Source organism: Benincasa hispida, chromosome 1 (genome assembly GCF_027475165.1).
Source record: "Benincasa hispida cultivar pf3 chromosome 1, pf3_genome.v1.1, whole genome shotgun sequence".
In the NCBI taxonomy this organism is placed as follows: Eukaryota; Viridiplantae; Streptophyta; class Magnoliopsida; order Cucurbitales; family Cucurbitaceae; genus Benincasa; species Benincasa hispida.
This window is the reverse complement of record NC_143478.1, coordinates 69,747,209-69,768,255: the sequence shown is the minus strand read 5'-3', so window position 1 is coordinate 69,768,255 and position 21,047 is coordinate 69,747,209. Positions and strand designations below refer to the sequence as shown.

The following is a 21,047-nucleotide window of genomic DNA, read 5'->3' as shown; positions in this document are numbered from 1 at the left end:
ATTAATTATGTTCTTAGATTTTAGATTAGATTACGAGTTCAGTTCTAATCTTTTAGAGTTGTATATAACATATTCAAGAACTTTAAAAATTGTCAAATATTTCCTCAACCTTATATATTGCACCTAATTTGTCATCTAACAGGTTTATGATTTTTTAATGATGAGTCTTATAGATTCCTAAAATTTGAAGAGTGTCGATCTTTGAACTTTCAATTTTTTGTTTTATAGATCATTGATTTTATATGTATATTTATGTCTGTGTGCGTGTGTGTGTGTATATATATATTTTTCCTTTTTCAACAAGAAACTTCTTATTGTTATAATTAAAAGGAATATAAATGTTCAAGGGACACAAACTCCTATAGGGAGTGAAAATAAAGAACAAAGAAAAACAAGAAATTAGAGATGATGGCAAGGAAATAGAGATCAACCATGAAAATATTTAAAGAACACTAGACTGTTCCAAAATCCTCGTTGTCTGAGAACCAAATTAACACAATGAGAGCTTGCAAACCAAGGTTGAAACCAAGCAGGGAGACTCCACAAACCACAAATTAAAGACATCAGTCCTGGCTGACTTCTCGTAAAACCAATATCATCTCATTGGTTTGTAAATTTTGCACTGATGACAGTTCTGGAACCCCAACAGAAGATGACCAATTTATCACGAATGCACATGCCGGCTAATGCCATGTTGTATATGACATCCCAAAACATACTAGTTCCCTTATTTATGTGATACTTTTTTAAAGTTCTAATGACCTACAAGACATTTTCTAATATTTGTAAAATTAATAGTTTAGAGACCAGATGGACATTTTCTTTAAGTTTAGGAACTTATTAGACACAATATTGAAAGTTTTGGTCATTTTTAACACAAATTTATTAAACATAACTTCAGGATCAAACTGTTAGGAACCAAGGTAGTATGGGATGCCTTTGTCCCACATTGGTTAGAATGGGATGACCAATGTGGTACTTAAGTGGCTTGGCTCTCCCATCCTAATAGCTAGCTTTTGGGGTGTGGTTCTCCAAAGTGCTTAAGTACCTAACAATGGTATCAGAGTCGGTTGTCGACGTTCCGGAGTGGAACCGGCGGAGGGTTCTAACCGGGTGTGGCCGAGTGAGGTACCGCTGGAGTAGCCGTCGGGACGTCGGCTTTCCGGGGATGGGGTATTGTAGGAACCAAGGTAGTATGGGATGTCTTTGTCCCACCTTGGTTAGAATGTGATGACCAATGTGATACTTAAGTGGCTTGGCTCTCCCACCCTAATAACTAACTTTTGGGGTGTGGTTCTCTAAGATGCTCAAGTACCTAACACAAACTTTGTAATTTAGCTTGGTTTTATGTTGTACCTTCTTCTTGGAGATCTTAAGTGAAGAATAAATAAAAAAAGAAAGAAAAATGGGGTTGGGCTTGACAACATTTCAGATTCTATGCTTTGTTTCTCAAGGTTCTGATGATGCATTAACAGCCTTCCATTTTATGCTCTAGCTTATAGGTTTTGTATGGTGTTAATATGTGTCATTTCTTGTTCTCCCTCACCTAGTAATCTACGGATGGATGCATGCTTAAGGTATGGTAATTTAATTCAGAATAAGTGTTGAGTAACTTGTCATGAGTTTGTAATAATTTATTTCAAAGGTCAGTAGGTTTTCTCTTTCAGCAACGATGGGTGAGTTTTATAAACCTTGTGACTCTGAATTTGCATTTGAATTTAAATTAAGTTGATTTTCTTATCATTTGGAATCATCTTGTGGCCTTGCAGATTCGTCAGCTAATAGTAATCTTGCTGCTGACATAGCTTTTGAGTGCTTAAAAAGTTTGAAAGAATATTTCTACGATCATGTTGACTATCTCCAGATGTGTTTTTCTCTTACATTTCCTTTACTTCTGGTTGCACCCAAGGTTTGTAATGTTTCTGCCAAGATATTGCTTATTTGAACTACTTTTAGCACATGGTGGGACTGATTTAGGTAACTGGTCAAGTAAACTACTTGGGCTCTTATACTTTTGTGTTTTCTGTGTTAACCACAGACTCAGAGATTGAATTTGAAGGCTTTGGAATTGGCCAAGGATATCAAATGGCCTTTTTACCAGAATCTTGCTGGTGTCGACACAGATGTGGTTAGTAGTGCTTTAGATTGAGCTTTGTTTTTATTTTACAGATTTTACAGATTTTAGAAGAGAATATTCTGGGTTGTTCTTCTGAACTAAGTGTTGCTTGTGGAAATCTTATTCCTGCGTGGTAGGAATTAGATTCTGGAGATTTATTCCATATGTAACCTGGAGTTCCATTATATTGAGTTTATATTTCCTAAAATGTCCGGGCATAGTGAAACTATGGCCTTTCCTTTTTTGCACGTTTGTGTATTCTTTTAGCCCTTTTTTCATCAAAGAAAAAAAAAGAAACTATGGCCTTTCCATCATGAGTTATTAATTTTTTTTCTTCTTCATCTTCTATTCTGAATGAGAAACCATGGTATTTTTCTTAGGTCAAATTGAAATGATTCAAATTTTATGGCACGGTAGGCTTAGAAACCAAATTTATGGTATCATTAATGGCTACTTGGCTTGAAGGCACATGGGTTTTATTTTGTATAGTTGGAGGCTCTTCTTATAATTGAGCTCTTGTTTTGTGGGATGGTTTTTTGTATGTCCGTGTATTCTTTCATTTTAATCTCAATGGAAGTTATTATTACTAAAAAAAAGGCTTGAAGGCATAAATAGCCAAAAGACATAGTGGAGATGATTAGAAGAAATGAAAAGATAGAGAAGATTCAGTAGCATTTTGATCAAGCTCAGGAATGCTTAAATCAGGAACAGATCATTCCTACATTTCTTTTGGTGTTGAAAAATGTCATGTTCAGTATTGACTTTATAATATTAAAATTTTGGAAAAAATACACTTTTGGTCTTTGAGGGATGGTTTAGGTTTCATTTGAGTCCTTGAGTTCCCAAACTCAACAATTTTACCTTTGAGGTTTACTTTTGGTATCACTCTTGGTCCCTCCGTCAAGTTTGTTGTTGGTTCATAACTGAAAAATATATTTTAACATTTTCTTAATTTTGTAATTATTAAACTCATAAAAACAATTTAATAATCTTATTTCAAACTTTTATCCCTCTCTTCTTATTCTTCTTTCTCCCTCCATCTCATGGATGCCACCATCACCAACCGCCAACCGATTCTCCTTCTTCTTCTTCTTTTCTTTCCCTTCCTTTCCTCTTCTTTTCTTTTCTGCCTCCTCCTCTCTTGCTTGTCATTTCACATTAAAGCAAAATGGAAGAGAAGCTCCTCCTCCCCCAATCTCATAGTAGCTTTTATGGCAACAATTTGTGGGAGCATGTTGCTGGACTATTTGGCTTGGACGAAATAGAACAACATTCCAAGTAAAGGAGCTTAACTATCCTAGATTTTAAATTTCGTTGTGACATGGTGCAAATGCTCTCCCGATTTTCATAACTATTTTTTTTTCCCTCCTCTCTAATTGGAGATGTCTTATGAGGGTCTTTCCTTTGCAATTTCATACTATCAATTAAATTGTTTATTATAGTTATAAAAAGGTTGTATCCTTTTTGAGGGAGTAACAAAAAACCTTACTTGTCTTTTGTTGTCGTGTGATTTTGTTCGATCGTATGAATGTGTTTACCTCTGGCATCCAGGTGGGTTAATGTATAGTTTGCCTTCCATGTTCGAGGATTGTTGCTTCATCCACCCTTTCGCATAAAAGGGGTAGTTTTTTTTTTAGCGTGTGAGGCATTTGTGCATTGTCATGCAGTCTTTGGGGTGGGAGGAACAATATATATAATGTTTAGAGGAGTGGATTGTTCTAGGGAGCAAGTTTTCCTTGTAAGGATCCGTGGGTTATCCATTAGGTATCATCATGCTTGATTGGAGCACTTTTCTTTAGTTTGACTCCTTTTGATTTTATTATTATTATTATTATTATTATTATTTATATTCTTCCTATGCTCCTTGTATTCCTTCATTTTTTCTCAATGAAAGCTTGGTTTTAAAATAATAAAGTGATGATTCCAGTATAATTTTTATTTTTGTACTTCTAAATTAAATGTTTTTAGCTTGAAACCATTCGTTCCATCAATGTTGATACCAACATTTTCATCCTTGTCCTAGTCATTAATCCACTGTACCAATCTTAAGTCAATCGCACATTTTGGTTTTACGTGCATGTATTTGTGATTTTTTTTTTAAACACAGGCTTTGCAGCGTGGCAACATTAGCTCAATAAATATGGAAGTTGTCAATAATTTGGCAAAGTCATTCTTGTTACACCCAGAGGAGTATGCACCTTGGCTGATTGAGAGTTGCAAAGCTTATGATTCTTCCAGAATACTTTTCCTCCTTATTGTGCTGCAATCGACTGTCATGCAAAAAGATAGTGGGATCTCTTTCTTTCTTCTTTTCTTAGATACAATATTTCCTTTTCTTTTCTTTAAGTACAGCTGCAGGTTTTACTTATGTCTATCTTTCTAGAGTTCCTGTTTTCATTTCTTCAGTTTGTATTGCATATGGTTTTGGATCAGTATAATGTTCTTTTTTCTAAATTTTGATTTTTTTAAAAATTTTTCCCACTGTAGGTAGCACCCAATTTATGGGCTTCTTTGAAGTTCTTTGCCCAGTTTTGAAGATTGAATGGGATGTATATGAATCTACTTATGGTGCTTCTATTGACAAGGTATTGCAATTTTTTTTGACTAATTGATTTAGAACTAACCTTTCCACTTTGAAATACAAAAAGTTGTTTCATTTGTTGGCTTATTTTATGCTTTGCTATGGCGTTGGCAGTTCAAAACAGAAATGTTAGGTTGGGACTGCAAAAGGTTCCTGGATCAGTTAGTCAAAGAGGACCACAATGAATTGAATGCCATTGCTCTAATTTGCATATTTTGGAGATTGTTAGAAGCATATGTTTTTTCAGTGAATGCAGATATGACGATGGTTAGTGGATCGGCAGTGAGTTGGTAGCTTCCTTTAATTTGATTTAGATGAGCATTTACAGCTGATATCGAGACTATTTCTCGCTGCAGGATAAGAAGGAAAAATGGATTTCCATGTTCAGTGATTTGTTTGTGTTCTTTGCAAACTCTCGATTTAAGCATGTCTTCAAGGAACATCTCCATTACCTTGTCAGAAGCTTCAAGATATCTCCTGTTCATTTACTGTCTAGGTTTTTTACTGATGAAGGTGCTCTTATTATTTTATTTGAACTTTTTTTTTTGTATTGAATGGTTGTCCTTGAAAATATTTTTTTTACATCCCATGCCTCTGAAAAGAAATTGAAATTTCTACGTGTCAGGATGTTGATATATATATATATATTCTTTAAGAAGGAACTTTTTGTTGAAAAAATGAAAAAAGGACTAATGATCAAAATTATAAACTCCACAAGGGAGTCGGATGAAAAAAAAAAGAGAGAGAGCATAATATGACTAATATTACAAAGTTGAGGTCCAACACAAAACAAAACAAAAGATTTCAGGTATCTTTTTTTATCAGGAGAAACTGAGGAGTTGGGCGAGTGCTATTGGTTGTGAAGTGGGATCCTCCTCTTCTTCTTACCTTGGTGTCCCCCTTGGGGAAATACGAGGACCATTTCTTTTTGGGATTCTCTGCTTGAAAAGATTAGGAAGGGGTTAGCTTCGTGGAAGAAAGAGCTTCTTTTCCAAAGCTGGTAGGCTTACTCTAGCCAAATCGGTGTTGAGTGGTATTTCTATTTATTATCTCTCCCCTTTTTCGTGCCCCTAGTTCGGTGTGTAAGAATATGAAAAAGCTCATGAGGGATAGGGATGGGGTGGACAAAGGGAGATGTTCTAATGGGATTAGGGTACGTTTTGGATTCTTTGGAGAGATATTTTGAGCTCCCTGTTTTCTCCCTTCACGTTCTTTGTGTCGTTGGGGATGGTAACGATACGTACTTTTGGGAACATCAGTGGGTGGGGAATAGACCCTTCTGCTTTGCATTCCCTTGTTTATATTATCTCTCTTCCTACAAAAATATCTTGTTTCTGATTTCTTGGTTTGGTTCTCCTTTGGTTTTTGTTGTCTTTTGTCCAATAGGGAAATGATGGAGGTTGTCTCTTTGTTGGTCTTGCTTGATGAGTTCAATTTTAGGTTGGGAAGAAAGAATGTTTGTGTTTGGAGTCCTAATCCTCTCTAGGTTTTTTCTTGTAAATCATTTTTCGGTTGTTGTTGAATCCCTCTCCCGCTAGAGAGTCGGTTTTTTTTCCGGTTGGAGGATTAAGATCCCTAAGAAGGTTAAGTTCTTTACCTGGTAAGTTTTGCTTGGTCGTGTGAACATTACCGATAGGCTTTTGAGGAAGTCTTCACTTATGGGGTCTTTTTGTTGTATTCTCTGTCGGGAGGTGGAGGAAGACCTGGATCACATTCTTTGGAGGTGTCAGTTTGCAAGATCCGCATGGAACTATTTCTTCTAAGAGTTTGGCTTCGAGTTAGCTCGCCAAAGAGATGTTTGAGAGTCGATCGGGGAGTTCCTTCTTCATCCGTCCTTCAAGGAGAAAGACCAATTTTTATGCTTAGTTGGAGTGTTTGCTATTTTGTGGGAGTCTGGGACATTGGGGGGAGAGGAATAACGGAGTTTTTAGAGGCATGGAGAGAGGCCATAGTGATGTGTGGTCTTTAGTGAGGTTTCATGTTTCTCTTTGGGCTTCGGTTTCAAATTTTTTTTGTAATTATTCTCTAGATCGCATCTTACTTAGTGGAACACTTTTTTTAAAGGGGCTTTGCGGGCTTTTTTTTGTGGCCTTTTATTCTTTCAGTCTCTCCATGCAGTTGTTTCAATTAAAAAAAAAAAAAAAACAGAAGATACAAGATAACCAAATTAGGACTAGAGGGCCAGAGGCAATTAATCAATAGTGGGCTTGACAACTACATCTCAGCATGTTTGATTGTTTATCAATGTCCCTTTTTTTGGGAAGAGACACCTTAAAAACTTTGAAATTAATGCTTCACTCATGCATATTTATACATCCTTGAACGAAGAAAATTTAATTAATAAACAAGGAGAATGAAGGCTTCTTCCTATTTCTATTTATCATAAATTTTTTGTATCATGAGTTTAGGTTGGGTGATAATTTAGCTTGTTATATGGCGGATGTTTTACTTTTGCTTGTAGTTTCACGAGTTGGTAATTGTATTTGTAAAGTTGTGAATAATAATAAGTATGCATATGGAAATTCTTGCCAGTTTGAGAGAAAATTATAGGTATGGCATAAAATTGTAAGTAGGAAGCTCCTGTTGTTGTGAGTAGTTTGTGAAGCTTTTGTTGCATAAAAGAAAAGTTATTGAACAACCAAGGTGGGTTAGTGGAGGTGTTTTCTGTAGTTGCTGCAAAACTACATGGTCTGATGCCCTTGTGCTGGACGAACAAATGATTTTCAGAAGGGGTGGAGAAATAGAAAAGTACCTTTCTTCTATCTCTAGATTACTGGGTTTCTAGTTGTGCCCTTAGAAAGATGATTACTCCTTTCAATCAATTCCAATTGCTGGATTTTATTGTAACTTCCCTGCTATCCTTAGAGAATCTCTCATCGTTACTTTCTGACAGGGGTGTAACATTTCAAGTTAATAGATTTTTTTTTTTTTCCATATAAAAAGGGTCAGTGCACACTGCACACTGCTGATAAAGCAGCTTACCATGTGCCAACAACCTGCCCAAAAAAGGGTTGTTGCATGTCAGTTGACATCCGCGGATGCCTTCTTTTTCTTCTTCTCCGTTCCCTTTATATATATATATATATATTATAGAATCAACTTCTTTCTTTGAGAAAGAAAAGAAAGAATACAAGGGCAAACAATCCGAAGGATACCATTTTAATTTTGTGGGGGCAAGGATACATGTATATTAATGACTAGAAGCAAACTTCTCATCGATATGATAAAAAAATTGGCAAGTTGATATATTACCATTCTTTTTTCTGGCTTCAAATAGTTTTAATGGTTGAATTACCTGAATTCGTTTGATGTCTGCAAATTTCCATCTGCATTTGATGATGATCTCACTGCTTAAACTTCCAGGTGTCCCTGCTTCGGTTCAAGTTGAGAGTCTACACTGTTTTTCTTATCTTTGTTCTCAGTCAGAAGAAGGTTTGCACGTTCAACTTGTTGCTGAATTTCCTTCAATACTAGTCCCACTGGCCAGTGATGACAAGGTAATTAATCCATTATTTTCTTTTCGCCGTATACCTTTATTTTTGGTAAGAAACAAAAGTTTCCATTAACAAGAAGGCAAATAGAATATGCACGTCTGAGCGGAAGAATGGTTACAGAGAACACTTCCGATCAGCATAAATCAGAAATATCGCAGAATGACATAAATATATGGCCATATAAAAGAGAAACTGGTGTAGCCTGAGAGGTAAAGAGGAAAAATCTCTTCAAGAATCTTTATTATGAAAGAAAATGTATGATTATATAAAAGAGAAATTGGTGTAGCCTGAGAGGATAGAAGGAAAATTCTCTTCAAGAATGTTGAAAAGTTAAAGAATACATGAGAGAGATTCTATATAAAGGCAAACTAAGAACTAAAATACAGAAAGGAAACTAAAAAGGATTAATTAGGGAATTACCCAAGGTTAACTATTATTCCTACTCCTACCGCATCAAGTATGTTCCTCCCAGAAAATTGCTTGAATGAGAACACATTTGAGTTTCATTCTTAGTAGGCAAAAAACATTGAACATTAAATTTCTGCCTAAAAGGAGAAGCAACAAATGGGCTATGATAATTACGATCGATAACTTTACAAAATGCAAGTCAAGTAAGTTTTCAAAAAAAAAAAAAAAAAAACTACGAACCAGGGCAACCAAAAAGGCTTTACCACCAATAAGATGTCTCACAAAATTGACAGCAGAAGATGACATCACGAACTGAATATAGATTTGAAATCCACGTTGTAGATCTGGAAACAATTCAACCTGGGTTGAGGAGTAGATTTGAGTATAGGCTATGTCGAATTTTGTAGAAAAATTGAGTGGGATTAGAATTGGGCCAGGACATGCAGTTCTTGGGGGCAAAAAACTCAAATTTCACTGGAAGGATGTTATGGGTCCAGTTGTGCAGGTCCTAGGTGGGTCGTGTCTGCTTCTTCATTGCACAAGCCTACACTTAGGGTTCTAAAAGGTGTCGGCATGGCACAAATTTTAGGTTAAACTCCTTGTCTTCATTGCATTTTATCAACTTTTAGAAGTGTACAACTTCCTGCTTCTTTGTAGTGGACATAGTCACAAGAATTTATTTTGTAATTACAACCTTTCTACCCTTTTTAACAACTCTGGAAGCATTCTATTAATGGGAGTTTAACTATTTTCTCTCATTTTGTTTTAATACAAGTCTCTTCTCATCTAAAAAAATAATACACTATGCCAAGTGCAACTTTTGTTTCATAACTTGTTTTTAAATCGTTGATGCCATCTGTGATCTACTCCAGGATACCAGGATTGTGGCCATGAACTGCATTGAGGGGCTGTTTTCATTACTGGATCATGCCAACTTTTCTTCCAAGAAAAATGGTTATTCTCTATATGAGATAAATTTACAAGCTTGTACTTTTAACTTGAATTTACTTAATTTGGTCATTTAACTGGCAGGAAACAATGCTACGTGGAATCACTTTCTAGATAAACTTCTGGGTCTCATTATTGAGCAAAAACGGCTCATATTGTCTGACAGAAAATTTCTCCCTTCCCTTCTAGCATCTTTGCTTGGTTCATCCTCACACAGCTTTTTAGTTCCTCAGAGTATTGAACAAAGGTGTGTATCTAAAACTTCACCTTTATTCGGACAAACTTTTCCTTTCAATAATATCTTTTTCTTTGAGAGTGACACATACACACATAAAGAAACTCTTTCATGTCAAGAAACTGCACTTTCATTTAGAGAAATGAAGAATATACAAAAGCATACAAAAAGCACCAGCCCCGACACAAAATGGGAGTCCAACCCAGCTACAAAAGAGGACTAATCCTAAATAACAAAACCAAGTTCATAATTTTTTTTTGAAAGAAAACAATAAACACTTTTCATTGATATAATGAAAAGAGACTAATGCTCAAAATTACTAGAAACCAAAATGGGAAACTAAAAAATTAAATAATAATGAAATATTAAGACAGAACAACACAATCTAATTCGACGATTCATTTCCAACCAAAGATTCCAAATCAACGTTCATGACTAATTATAATGATCATCATGGGTGCTGCTCATGGTTAATTGTAATGATTGCCAATTGAAATGGATGGTCGATCTTCAATCTTCTTGCTGTTGAAAACAAAATCTGCAATGTCATTATTGATAATGGTAGTAGCAAAAACATGGTGTCTAAGAAACTTGTTTAACACCTCAAACTGAAAGGGGACAACCATCAAGGCCTTAAACTGGGATGGATTAAAAAGGATGGGGAAATTTCAATCAATGAAATTTGTACCGTGTCATTATCCATTGGATGCTATTATAAAGATCAAATCATATGTGATGTCCTAGTTATGGACGCCTGCCATATTTAGCTTGGCTGACCATGGCAATATTATATTCGTACCTACCATCCATACGGGCAGTGCCAATACTTGTGAATTTGAATGGATGGGAAAGAAGGTGGTCCTTCTACCTATTGTCTCTAGTTGAGTTTAAACAAGATCACTGCCAAGGACCTAATAAGCATGACACTCCTCAAATGGTCAAGTGTCAGTGTCAGACACGTATCTAACCCTGACATGCCAGCTGGCGTGCCAATTATTTTATCATTAAATTTGTAATGTCCGACACGGTAGGACACGCCCCCGACATGACCAGACATGGTGGGGGACACCTTAGGACACGACAAGTTGCAATTTTAAAAGAAAATTAAAACGTTGCATTTATTATCTTGTTGAGCGACGACGAAGGGAGGGATGACATTGAGAACTTTGACAATGGTGGTGAAGGTTGAGAAGAATTGAGGAGGAAAGGGGAAAGGCAGAATTGGGGAGAAGGGATGAGGGGCTGTGCGTAGATGTCAACAAAAGAATAATGGAGGGATAGGGGAAACATCATTAGGGTTAGGGTTTTTACTCTTAAATGGGCTTTTGGGTTTTTTTACATCCCTTCCACGTTGGGTCCTTTTTAAATTGGTTTTTGGTTTTTCTCTTTTAAATTCCTTTCCTTCTTTATTACTATTATTTTTTATTTAATTTCTTCTTATTATTTATTATTTATTAAAAATCATTATTTTTAACCATTAATAAAAAAACTGAGGTATTTTAGGTTTGATCACATATATAAACACATATATACATATATATGTAATAAAAAATCTAAAAAAATAACGTGTCCTTGACGTGTCGTGTCCTACATTTTCAAAAATTGGCGTGTCGCCATGTTGTCGTATCTCGTGTCCCATGTCTGTGTCCTTGTGATGTAGTCGAAAGTGATAAAAGGAGAATTCTCTCCAAGAATCAAAACAGAGTCTTTATTATGAATCAAAAGTTATCAATACAAGAAGACAATTCTTCTATATAGAGAATTATAAAGCAAACTAATCCTAATCCTAATTAATCAAAGAAACTAATCCTAATCCTAATTAATCAAAGAAACTAATCCTAATCCTAACAAACCAAGGGAACTAATCATAATCCTAATCAATCAAGAAAACTAATTCCAATCATATCCTAATTTACTCTAATCCTACCACATCATTTTATCCCTAAAAAAAAAAAACGAAGAAACTCGTCCTGGAGTTTTAAAAAAATGAAGATTACAAAAAATAAAATAAAATAAAAATAAGCATCCTTGACTTCAAAATACGTTGAAAAATAAGAAATTCATCTTCCAAGCCGATTGGATACAAGAGTGTGGCTTGAGGAAAAAACTGACCAGTTGAACAATGTTGAAGATGAGTTGAGTTAATTCTGTAAAAAAATTTGGACTTGGTTGGTTTGTATTTGGACTTGATTGGTTTGAGGAAAAAATGAAGATACCCAAAGTTGGGCCAGTTTGTGTGGATTATGGGGCCAAAATGAAGGGAACTGGTTAGAGATTGGGTTGTGTGGGGTTTGGGCAAAAAGATTCATCACGCTGGTGAGATCAGAGGTTCCAATGTCTTCCTCTCGACTTCTTTGTCTTTGCACGCAACAAGACACGTTTCTTCGTTCTTCTCTTCCTTTGCAACGCTGATGAATTTGTATCGGAACCTTAAAATCTTTGGTTCGGGTCGTGTGAGTAATGGGTTGAAAATAATCACACGACTTTTCCCTACGAACATGTTTTCATCCTCTTCATTACATGCTATAACACAAAATGTTTGGTCGATTGATTCTTCTCCCTCCTTGACTACTGTAACTTTATTTAACAATAGGTTTGATTCACCTTTGTCTTCGATCATGTCACGTTCATCTTTATTTTCGTTTGAATCTGTTTTATTCGTCTCTTTTTCTTCTCCTTCTTCGTCACACGTTTTTCTTTTTCTTCTTCTTCGTGCAATTGGTCTTCCCTCCGAAGTTGGCTTGCTTGAATTTCACCTGTGAGCTTCAACTGTGATAGGATTAGAGTAAATTAGGATATCTTGGTTAAATCCTCAATTGATTAGGATTGAGATTAGTTTTCTTAAAAATGTTTCGACCTCCATGTTGAGATGATGCATGGGTGTTCTTTGATGTTGGTCATAATAATTTTTTTTCACACTCTAAATCGTCTTTTGAATTATCGAACTCCCAATTCTTATGTCAATTTCTTGAAAAACTGGTTTGATTGGATCATCGTGCTCTTTGTTGACAATGTCGCCTTGTGATTCTGTCCCAAACTACTTTGTAATCTTCATCGGAATTGCTACAATCAAATTTCCATTGTGGATAATGATAAGTTCTTTGAGAAAATTGGGCATGGGCGAAATCGTTGTGTTGGAAATTTTCTTCTTGATTTAGAATTCCAACATTGTTTTTGGGAGTAAATTTGATTTTCTTGCCTATACCAACTGCTGTATTTTCTCTTTGGCGGCGTCTTCTTGATCTAGTAGTCCATTCTTGCAAAATCTTTTAAAAAGACTCTGGTTTCTTCTTCTTTTTTTCTTGAATTTAAAGGGTTCCCCAAATTAAATGTGTGCTGTTTAACGACAAGCACAACTCATGAAGCTCCCTCTTGTGATCAGTGTTGCCAAGAATTTTCCAGTTTTTCTCTGACGGCAGTCAACATTGACCTAGATAGCTGCTCTGTTACCAAATTGATGTAGCCTAAAGTGATAAAAAGGAGAATTCTCTCCAAGAATCAAATCAAAGTCTTTATTATGAATTAAAAATTATCAATATGAGAAGACAATTCTTCTATTTATAGAGAATTGTAAAGCAAACTAATCCTAATCCTAATTAATCAAAGTAACCAATCCTAATCTTAAATAACCAAGGGAACTAATCATAATCCTAATCAATCAAGAAAGCTAATCCCAATCCTAATCAATTAAGGATTTAATCAAGATATCCTAGTTTGCTCTAATCCAAAGAGGCTTGGTGCCAAACCCCTGAATCTCAAAGCATATGACATGGTAGGCAGTCTGAGGGGGCGAAGAGCACACTCAGGGCTGACTTTAGGTTAGCCAAGACATGTGCCCAAAGTGTCGAGGCAAGCTTAGTTCGAGACGAATGCTTTGTTTGGCGTTAGGATTTAGACAGAAATGATTTCAAATGACAGGATTTTAAATGCAGGAAATGGTTTCAATTATTATGTGTGTTTGGAACCTAATTGATTTGAAAACATTTAAATTAAAATTTCTTGTTTGGATTCCCACGGGAAATGAAAAGAAAGTATGACATTTTACTTTTTTGCCCTTATATGTTGCAGGGAATTATATTAATTATTATAAATTACTTTTATAACAAATAACAATATTAATTGCATACAATTTGAAGAACATATTATTTAATCAAAATAAATTAACTTATTGAATAAAAAATTACAAATGTCATAATCATGGTCAAATGAAAAATCAACAAAAGAAAATAAGTAAAGGGAACAACAATTAACAAAGTAAAAAACCAAATATGAAAAAAACAAACTAGAAGCTAACATGGTGAAATAATGTAGAGAAACTGGAAGAAGAACTGAAACAAAAATGATGTAACGTAGGAAGGTTGGGAGGGTTTTTAGTTATCGTAGTATAAAAAAGATCTATGAAAAAGATCTTGAAGGGTTTTAATTATAGTAGTATAAAAAAGATCTTATGGGTTTTAGTTAATGTAATATAAAAAAGATTATGTGAGGTAAAATTGGAAAGAATTATTTTTTAGTTTAAAATCCACCTAAATTCGATGGTTTTGGGACGATTTTTTTTAGAGATCTTAATTGATCTCAAATCCTTTACTACTTTAAGCTATCCAAACACGATAGATGATTTCAAATTAGTTATGATTTGAAATCATCCCAAATCCTTGCATTTCAAACAAGGGGAAAGGGAAGTGATGTCCATCATTCTCTTAGCTACATAGCCTGTATGCATGACACGTGGAAGGTGTTTTGAGAGGCACTTAATAATAGATCATTGTCTAAGCTGAGAAGGATGATTGGAGGCTAGTTGAGACTAGCATGGAACATGAGAGTGGCTAGCGAGTTTGTAGGCAAGATTTGTGGACATTCATGATCATGGGTGGGCAACTAGATCATGGTGGTTGTTCCTAAAAACGTGAAAGTGTAGTAGTGGTGGTCGATTATGTAGGTCATGGTGAGAAAAATAAGCCCCAACATGTGGAAGGCTATTTGGTTGTGGACATGAACTAAGTAATTACCTTAAAATAAATGGGAAATTTATTAGTCATGGTGAGTGGCCCTATAATTAAGGGGAGTTCGCGGTTTGCACTCCCACTAAGGCCACTTCCCACAATTCTTTCCTACAATTACTCACTTCCACATCTATAAAAGGAGGACCTTGGGGATTGTCCAAGGCATTCATTCCTTTTGGAAGGGATCTCTTGTATTCCTTTGTGGGGAGAAATCCTTGATCCGTAGAGAGGATCATTCCTTGGGGGACATTCCTTGGGAGGAAGTGCTTTCCTTGCAAGCTCGAGGGAATCAAGTTGGGGCCATGTTGTAATCCATCAAAGTGGAGTTTTGATGGAGGGTTCCAACGCCGGTTTTGTAAAATTGGCATGTCATGAGTTTTATGGCACGTGCCACTAGGCTGTATATATTCCTTATTCATGTTGTAATGGAAAAGTTGGGAGTGAGTTTTCCAATAAGTTGACTAGTGTCCATTCTACTAATGTGCTTATTGTTTGTAGTGAATTGAGATGCACATTGGCGGCAATCCTTACTCATGCACACGGGGCACATGGATCTTGTGAGTGGCGTGGCGAGAGTCATGACTATGGTGACATCGTTAAGAGTGTTCAATTCCACAAATAACCTACATGAATGACCATTTTGGAAAAGGAGAAGGCTGGCTAAGGAGAGTATCCTTAGTCCGCTTGGGGTAAATGGGCAAAATATTATACCTTGGAATTGACCCTGTGACACTTACATATGTGAAAAAGTTTACCTTAGCTATACTTGTCCAAGACCAATCGGAAGCCCTTCTCCCACCACGGTAGACAGCAGAGTAAGTGAGTTGTTGAACAAATTTCCCTCAATAAGATTCGGGATGGTTACCGCCTTTTAGAGACATACAACATGACTTCGATCTCATTCCAACATCATCATTACCATATTTACCTCATTATAGAACGATCCCTGTAGAATACCAAGCTCTCTATGATATTACTCGAAACCTTTTGGAAAAACAGCACATACTACCCAGCTTAAGCCCTTGTGCTGTCCCGGCTCTTTTAGCTCCTACAAAGATGGGTCAAGGCGTCTTTGTATAATGTAGTAATGGATTTAGGTAATGTGATGTTTTTGGTTCTTAGAAAAGCTTTTTTGACTTGCAAAGTGAGGCTCAATATAGGAAAATATATTCTCTTATTCTTAGAGTGATTAAGAAAGGCTCAATATATACAAGAAGATTATCAATCAATGTGCTGAAATCAAGATATCAATCCAAAGCTATATGGAAAGAATAAATTCAAGATACAAGAAAATAGTCTTATTCTATAATTCATAGCTGCATAATTTAGCTTGACTTTCTACACACAGATTCATCCCTCGTGACTAGACAAATTGTTTGTTTTTTTAAGACTAGTGAATTTTTCTTCACTAAAATGTTCTCATGTTGATTTGTTGGTTGTCACTCAGCTAACTAATCGTAATATCTCCAGGTTTGATAAAGCTACAAAAGAGATGATTCTGGCTTTCATTTTGGGTTATGCTTTACAGCTTTCTGATTATGGGAAGGTTTGGCCTACTTGACCTCTTTTCTTTTCTCTCTGTTTTTTTTTTTTTTTTCCTCATTATATTTGGGTCTTCATAGACATGTAGGATGTTTGTAGTTTTACCTTATGTTTTCCCCCAGTTATTTTAATGTTTGGAATTTTAAGACTTGGATGCCATTATTTTCCAGCTGAGGATTCTTTCTCTATTCAAATCAATGGGAAATGCTATTCTAAATGTTAAGGAAGTTGAAGCTCTGTTATCTCTTCTTTTGGAAAGACGCAATAGATATCATCTTGCACTAGACAGATCCATTCATAACTTGTCATCCATTGAAGTTTCCATCTTATGTCTTCTGCTTGAGGTGCGTTGACCGGTGCCCTAAATACTTATATTGGCAATGTCTGCTACTTTCATATGACAATTGGATTAACGAGAAATTTCCTGGCCATTCTAGTGTTGTGCTACACCATCTTCTTTCGACTGGCACATTTCTGAAGATTATTTGTTGAAGGCACTGCAAGTAAGAAACCTTTTAGGACTTAAGATTCAGTTCTTTTTCTCTGTTTCCTTTTCCTTTCCTTTTTTTTTTTGGGGGGGGGGGGGAATTGAGATTTACATATTAAAGTGGTTGGTTGATCGTGTACTTCCCAGTTAAATGGTAGCACTCCAACTGAAGATGCAATTATACGTCCTCTTTTAGCTATCTTGCAAAAGTTGAATGATCAAATTTATGGCATGATGAAGAATGAAATGCAGGTTATCTTCATCTCTCAACTTGAGTTGATATTTAATTGTGTGAACTGTTTTATCTCTGGTTAATCTAAATGTTTTGGATTACCTTATGCAACTGACATGCTTTTATATGTTAGGAATCTAGTACTTGCAATTGATATGCATATGAGAGTTTATCCTTTGATTAAAAGAAATTGCACGTTCTTTTGGAACAATTGCAGGTTATATTTCTTTTTAACGTAGATTAAGGTACAAGCACCGTCAAACACTATCTTGGTGGGAAAATTTACACAAACTGGTGTAACAAGATGAGGGCAAAACTCAGTTATGGAAAATGCTTAAAAAATCTGTTGAATGAAGAGAAGAGTTTAGCTTAAAAACTAAAACTCTTGTAACAACCTATTCAAAACAGTTACCAACGGTAACTTTTCTTCTAAAGATTACAGCATGAAGAGTTTAAAGAACTTGGACAGTACAAGCTTAGAACTTAAAGAAATGGATACAAGGCTGTTTAAAAATAAAAGGAAAACTCTTGGAACCCTAGATTACATCAAATTCCTCCTGTGTAAGTGAAAGGAAACTCGTCCTCGAGTTTAGGCTGAAAGATTGAGCCGGTTCGATGGAAAATATTCTGTTAGATTAGCCACGTTGAAGATAGGACTGATATGAAGATCTTCTGGTAGCTCAACTTTGTAGGCGTTATCTCCATATTTCTTTAAGACTTGGAAAGGACCTAACTTCCTTGGTTGAAGCTTGTTGTAGGTGCCTACAGGGAATCAATTCTTGCGGAGATGGATCATCACTAAGTCGCCTTCTTTGAATTCTTTGTATCTCCTATGTTTGTCTGCATCTGTTTTGTATTTGTTCATCATCTTCTCCAAATGTTATTTTACTTCTTTGTGTAATTCAGCTATTCTTTTGGCCATAGATTCTATACCAATTTTGGTGTAACAAGATGAGAGAAAAACTCAATTCTGAAAAATGCTTCAAAAATCTATTGAATGAAGAGAAGACTTTAGCTTAAATACTAAGCTCTTGTAACAACCTATTTAAAACAGTACTTTTCTACTAAAGATTACAGCATGAAGAATTTAAAGAACGTGGACAGTACAAGCTTAGAACTTAAAGAATTGGATACAAGACTGTTTAAAAATAAAAGGATAACTCTTGGAACTCTAGATAACCTCACAAACTTTAGTAACTGAACATTTCATCACAAGATAGATATCTTATAATTAAAAAAGAGTTCATTTCGTGGTTAATGGTAAAATCATCAGACGCATAGTCTTTCTTGAAACCAAGACTATGGCCTTGTGAATACTTTTTAGTATAATAATCAAACTCTTTTTCAGCATAAAAATGAGAACGAAACAATTGAAAATAAAAAGAGTAGTGTCCCATGAGCAGGAGATATGACTAGAGTCGAGACATTTGTCCTTGCCTCTTGACCTTTGTCTTCCTTGATACCATTATCTATTCCTTTTAATGCATTTAATCTTTTAATTGTATATAATCATTTATAACGGAAGTCTTTGTTTGTTGAGAGAGAATTCTTTTGGGAGGATTTCAAAGATTATTAGCCTGGGTTTATCATTAATAGTAATAACCTGGTCCACAAGCTGATTGGACAGAGGGGATGTGATTATTGTGTTTTCTTAAAACCAGTCTTGTCCAAATGTTAGGCTAGTATGGTGCTCCGATGATGTATCTTTCTATATATTTTCAAACAAGCTTACGACTAGGTGGGTTCTTCTTTGTTTAATCACGGTTTGTCAAGATCCCTTGTGTTTTCACATTCTTCTTTCTGGGATATAGATGCATCCAAAAATTTTATATGAATAAGCATTTCTGCATCAAATCGTTGGGTTGACAGTAATAACTGATGAAAGTTATTTAGAATGGAATTGAGAGTTGTTTTCTTCTTCTTCTTCTTCTTCTTCTTCTTCTTCCTTTTTGTTTTTAATTGTAGAAACCAATGATTCTACTTTCCTTCAGCTGCTAACTAAGGTTTTTCTATATTTTTGCTTTTTATGCAGGAATTTCTATTTTCCAAATTAGTTTTGCTATTTCGAGATGCCAACAATAATGTGCAAACTGCCACCCGAGAAGCCCTTATGCGCATACGTGTTAGTTACTGTATATTTTAATTTGTTGTCTCTTTTGGTGATGGCATTCAGCATGATGCCATGACCTGTCCTTAAATTCCATTGTTGCATCTTAAATGATCATTTTCCCCTTCTAGATGATTTGCTCATTAGTCATTCTGCGTGGTTGATTTGAATTAAGACTACATGATAGAATAATTCGGTAACAGTTTGCTGATTAGAAAAGTTAAGTCACCTTTTATTTTTAATTTATTTTGTTATTTGTTGGAATATAAAACTTGCATCAGTTAGTGTTTTCAGTTGTCTTTTTCTTCCTGCATTTTATTATCATTTCATTGCTTAATCTCTTAAAAACAAAAATAGAGAGATAAAGTAAAGTACCTAGTTCCTATTAGTCGTATTTCTTTCACTTGAGTCCTTCATTGTAGTTTGGCTCCTTTTTGTGGCCTCATCTTTTTCTGTAAACCTGTGTATTTTTTCATTTTTACTCAATGAAAGTCAAGTTTTTTCATTAAAAAAAATGTCGATGTGACCTTCCAACATTTTGTTATAATTTGTACTGTTTACTCTTTTCATCTGTGGTGGTACTGAATCTTTGTTTTTATTCGTACTTCAATGTTAAGGAGTCAAGGTAAGACTAGATGTTTTTCTTTTCCTTTCTTTTTCCTGTTTTTTTTTTAACAATATGTGGGGCGGGAGAAGACTTCAAGGTTCATATCACAAGCACTATGCCTACCAGTTGAGCTGTGTTTATTTTAGTAAGACCAGATGAATTTGGCATGTACTTCAAAAAATTGCAATCTACAAGTTGTGCATCTAGGCAAACAGGATGAGAACCTAATTTATTTGTTCATCATTTTTTTTTCTGATTTATCAATCTTACAGTACTTTTTAGACACATATTTCAGATGCAACATTGTGGTACTACACTATAGAAAACCTAACATTGTTTCAAATCTAATACTGTAGATTACTTCCTCCACCATCAGCCAGATGCTGGGTTACATGTTGAAATGTGAAGGTTTTGTTGGCAGTGTGGTAGATAGGAAGAAAAAGAGGTCTATCGAGTACCATACATCCAGCTCGCCCTATGATACGATTTGGAGAAAAGAGAACTCACTCTCTTTATTAAGCTCTGTTCTTGATATTTTGCTCTTGAAGAAAGACATAGCTAACAGGTTTTTTCAAACTTTCTAAAGTCATGTTTTTTTTGTTGTAGTATCTCTGCTTACTGCCATCTTGAAGTAAAGAGGATGAATACTTATTAGATATTCCCTTACAATATTAATATTCATGATTATCTATTGTAGGCAATCCCTTATAGGGCAACTGTTTATGTTGCTTGGAAAAGTTTTTTCAGAGGATTGGGTTAATGCTACTCTTGCACTTGATGAGCACTCAAACCATGCAGTATCTGGCGTTTCTCAGGGCACGTCTGGTGTAATAGGCTACATAAGGCAGACAATCTTAATAATTCTTGAAGATATATGTTCATCAGCAGTGACTGCTACCTCAAAAAAGGTGCATATAAATTTTAGTAGTCTGTAGTTATATCTGCAAATTTGTTTACTCACTTTGTGTCACTGGTTTGTTATTGTTGTTGTTGTTGTTTTTTTAATTTTTATTGCAGGTTCAGTGGAGAAAAGAAATTGATATCAAATTGTTGGTTGATTGTGCTCATTTATCTAAGGATGGAGTTACCCGTAACCATGTGTACTCATTAATTTCCTTTGTGTCAAAAGTTATCCCGGAAAAACTTGTGGAGCATATGTTGGATATTCTTTCTCTCATTGGCGAATCTGCTGTCAGACAGGTGAAGAATCTGTAATCCTGAGGGTATTTCTTATTAAAAAGGTTTTTATTTTTGGTATTTCCTAAAATATGTTTATTTTTAGGATAA

At 35.2% G+C, this 21,047-nt stretch overlaps 1 protein-coding gene across 2 annotated transcripts in view; it reads left to right on the top strand.

The window, feature by feature from the left end:
- Nucleotides 1-21,047, top strand: part of LOC120085169 (ARM repeat superfamily protein) — a 37,818-nt gene that overhangs the window by 9,397 nt on the left and 7,374 nt on the right. For both annotated transcript variants that reach the window (XM_039041056.2, XM_090316351.1), the window contains 17 exons: nt 1,770-1,909; nt 2,039-2,128; nt 4,224-4,404; nt 4,604-4,701; nt 4,812-4,964; nt 5,054-5,210; nt 8,061-8,194; nt 9,472-9,553; nt 9,632-9,794; nt 16,256-16,331; nt 16,498-16,671; nt 16,765-16,830; nt 16,962-17,066; nt 19,079-19,168; nt 20,117-20,325; nt 20,458-20,668; nt 20,778-20,960. In XM_039041056.2, coding sequence (XP_038896984.1) covers nt 1,770-1,909; nt 2,039-2,128; nt 4,224-4,404; nt 4,604-4,701; nt 4,812-4,964; nt 5,054-5,210; nt 8,061-8,194; nt 9,472-9,553; nt 9,632-9,794; nt 16,256-16,331; nt 16,498-16,671; nt 16,765-16,830; nt 16,962-17,066; nt 19,079-19,168; nt 20,117-20,325; nt 20,458-20,668; nt 20,778-20,960 — 2,312 coding nt within the window. The remainder of the gene's footprint in view (nt 1-1,769; nt 1,910-2,038; nt 2,129-4,223; nt 4,405-4,603; nt 4,702-4,811; nt 4,965-5,053; nt 5,211-8,060; nt 8,195-9,471; nt 9,554-9,631; nt 9,795-16,255; nt 16,332-16,497; nt 16,672-16,764; nt 16,831-16,961; nt 17,067-19,078; nt 19,169-20,116; nt 20,326-20,457; nt 20,669-20,777; nt 20,961-21,047) is intronic.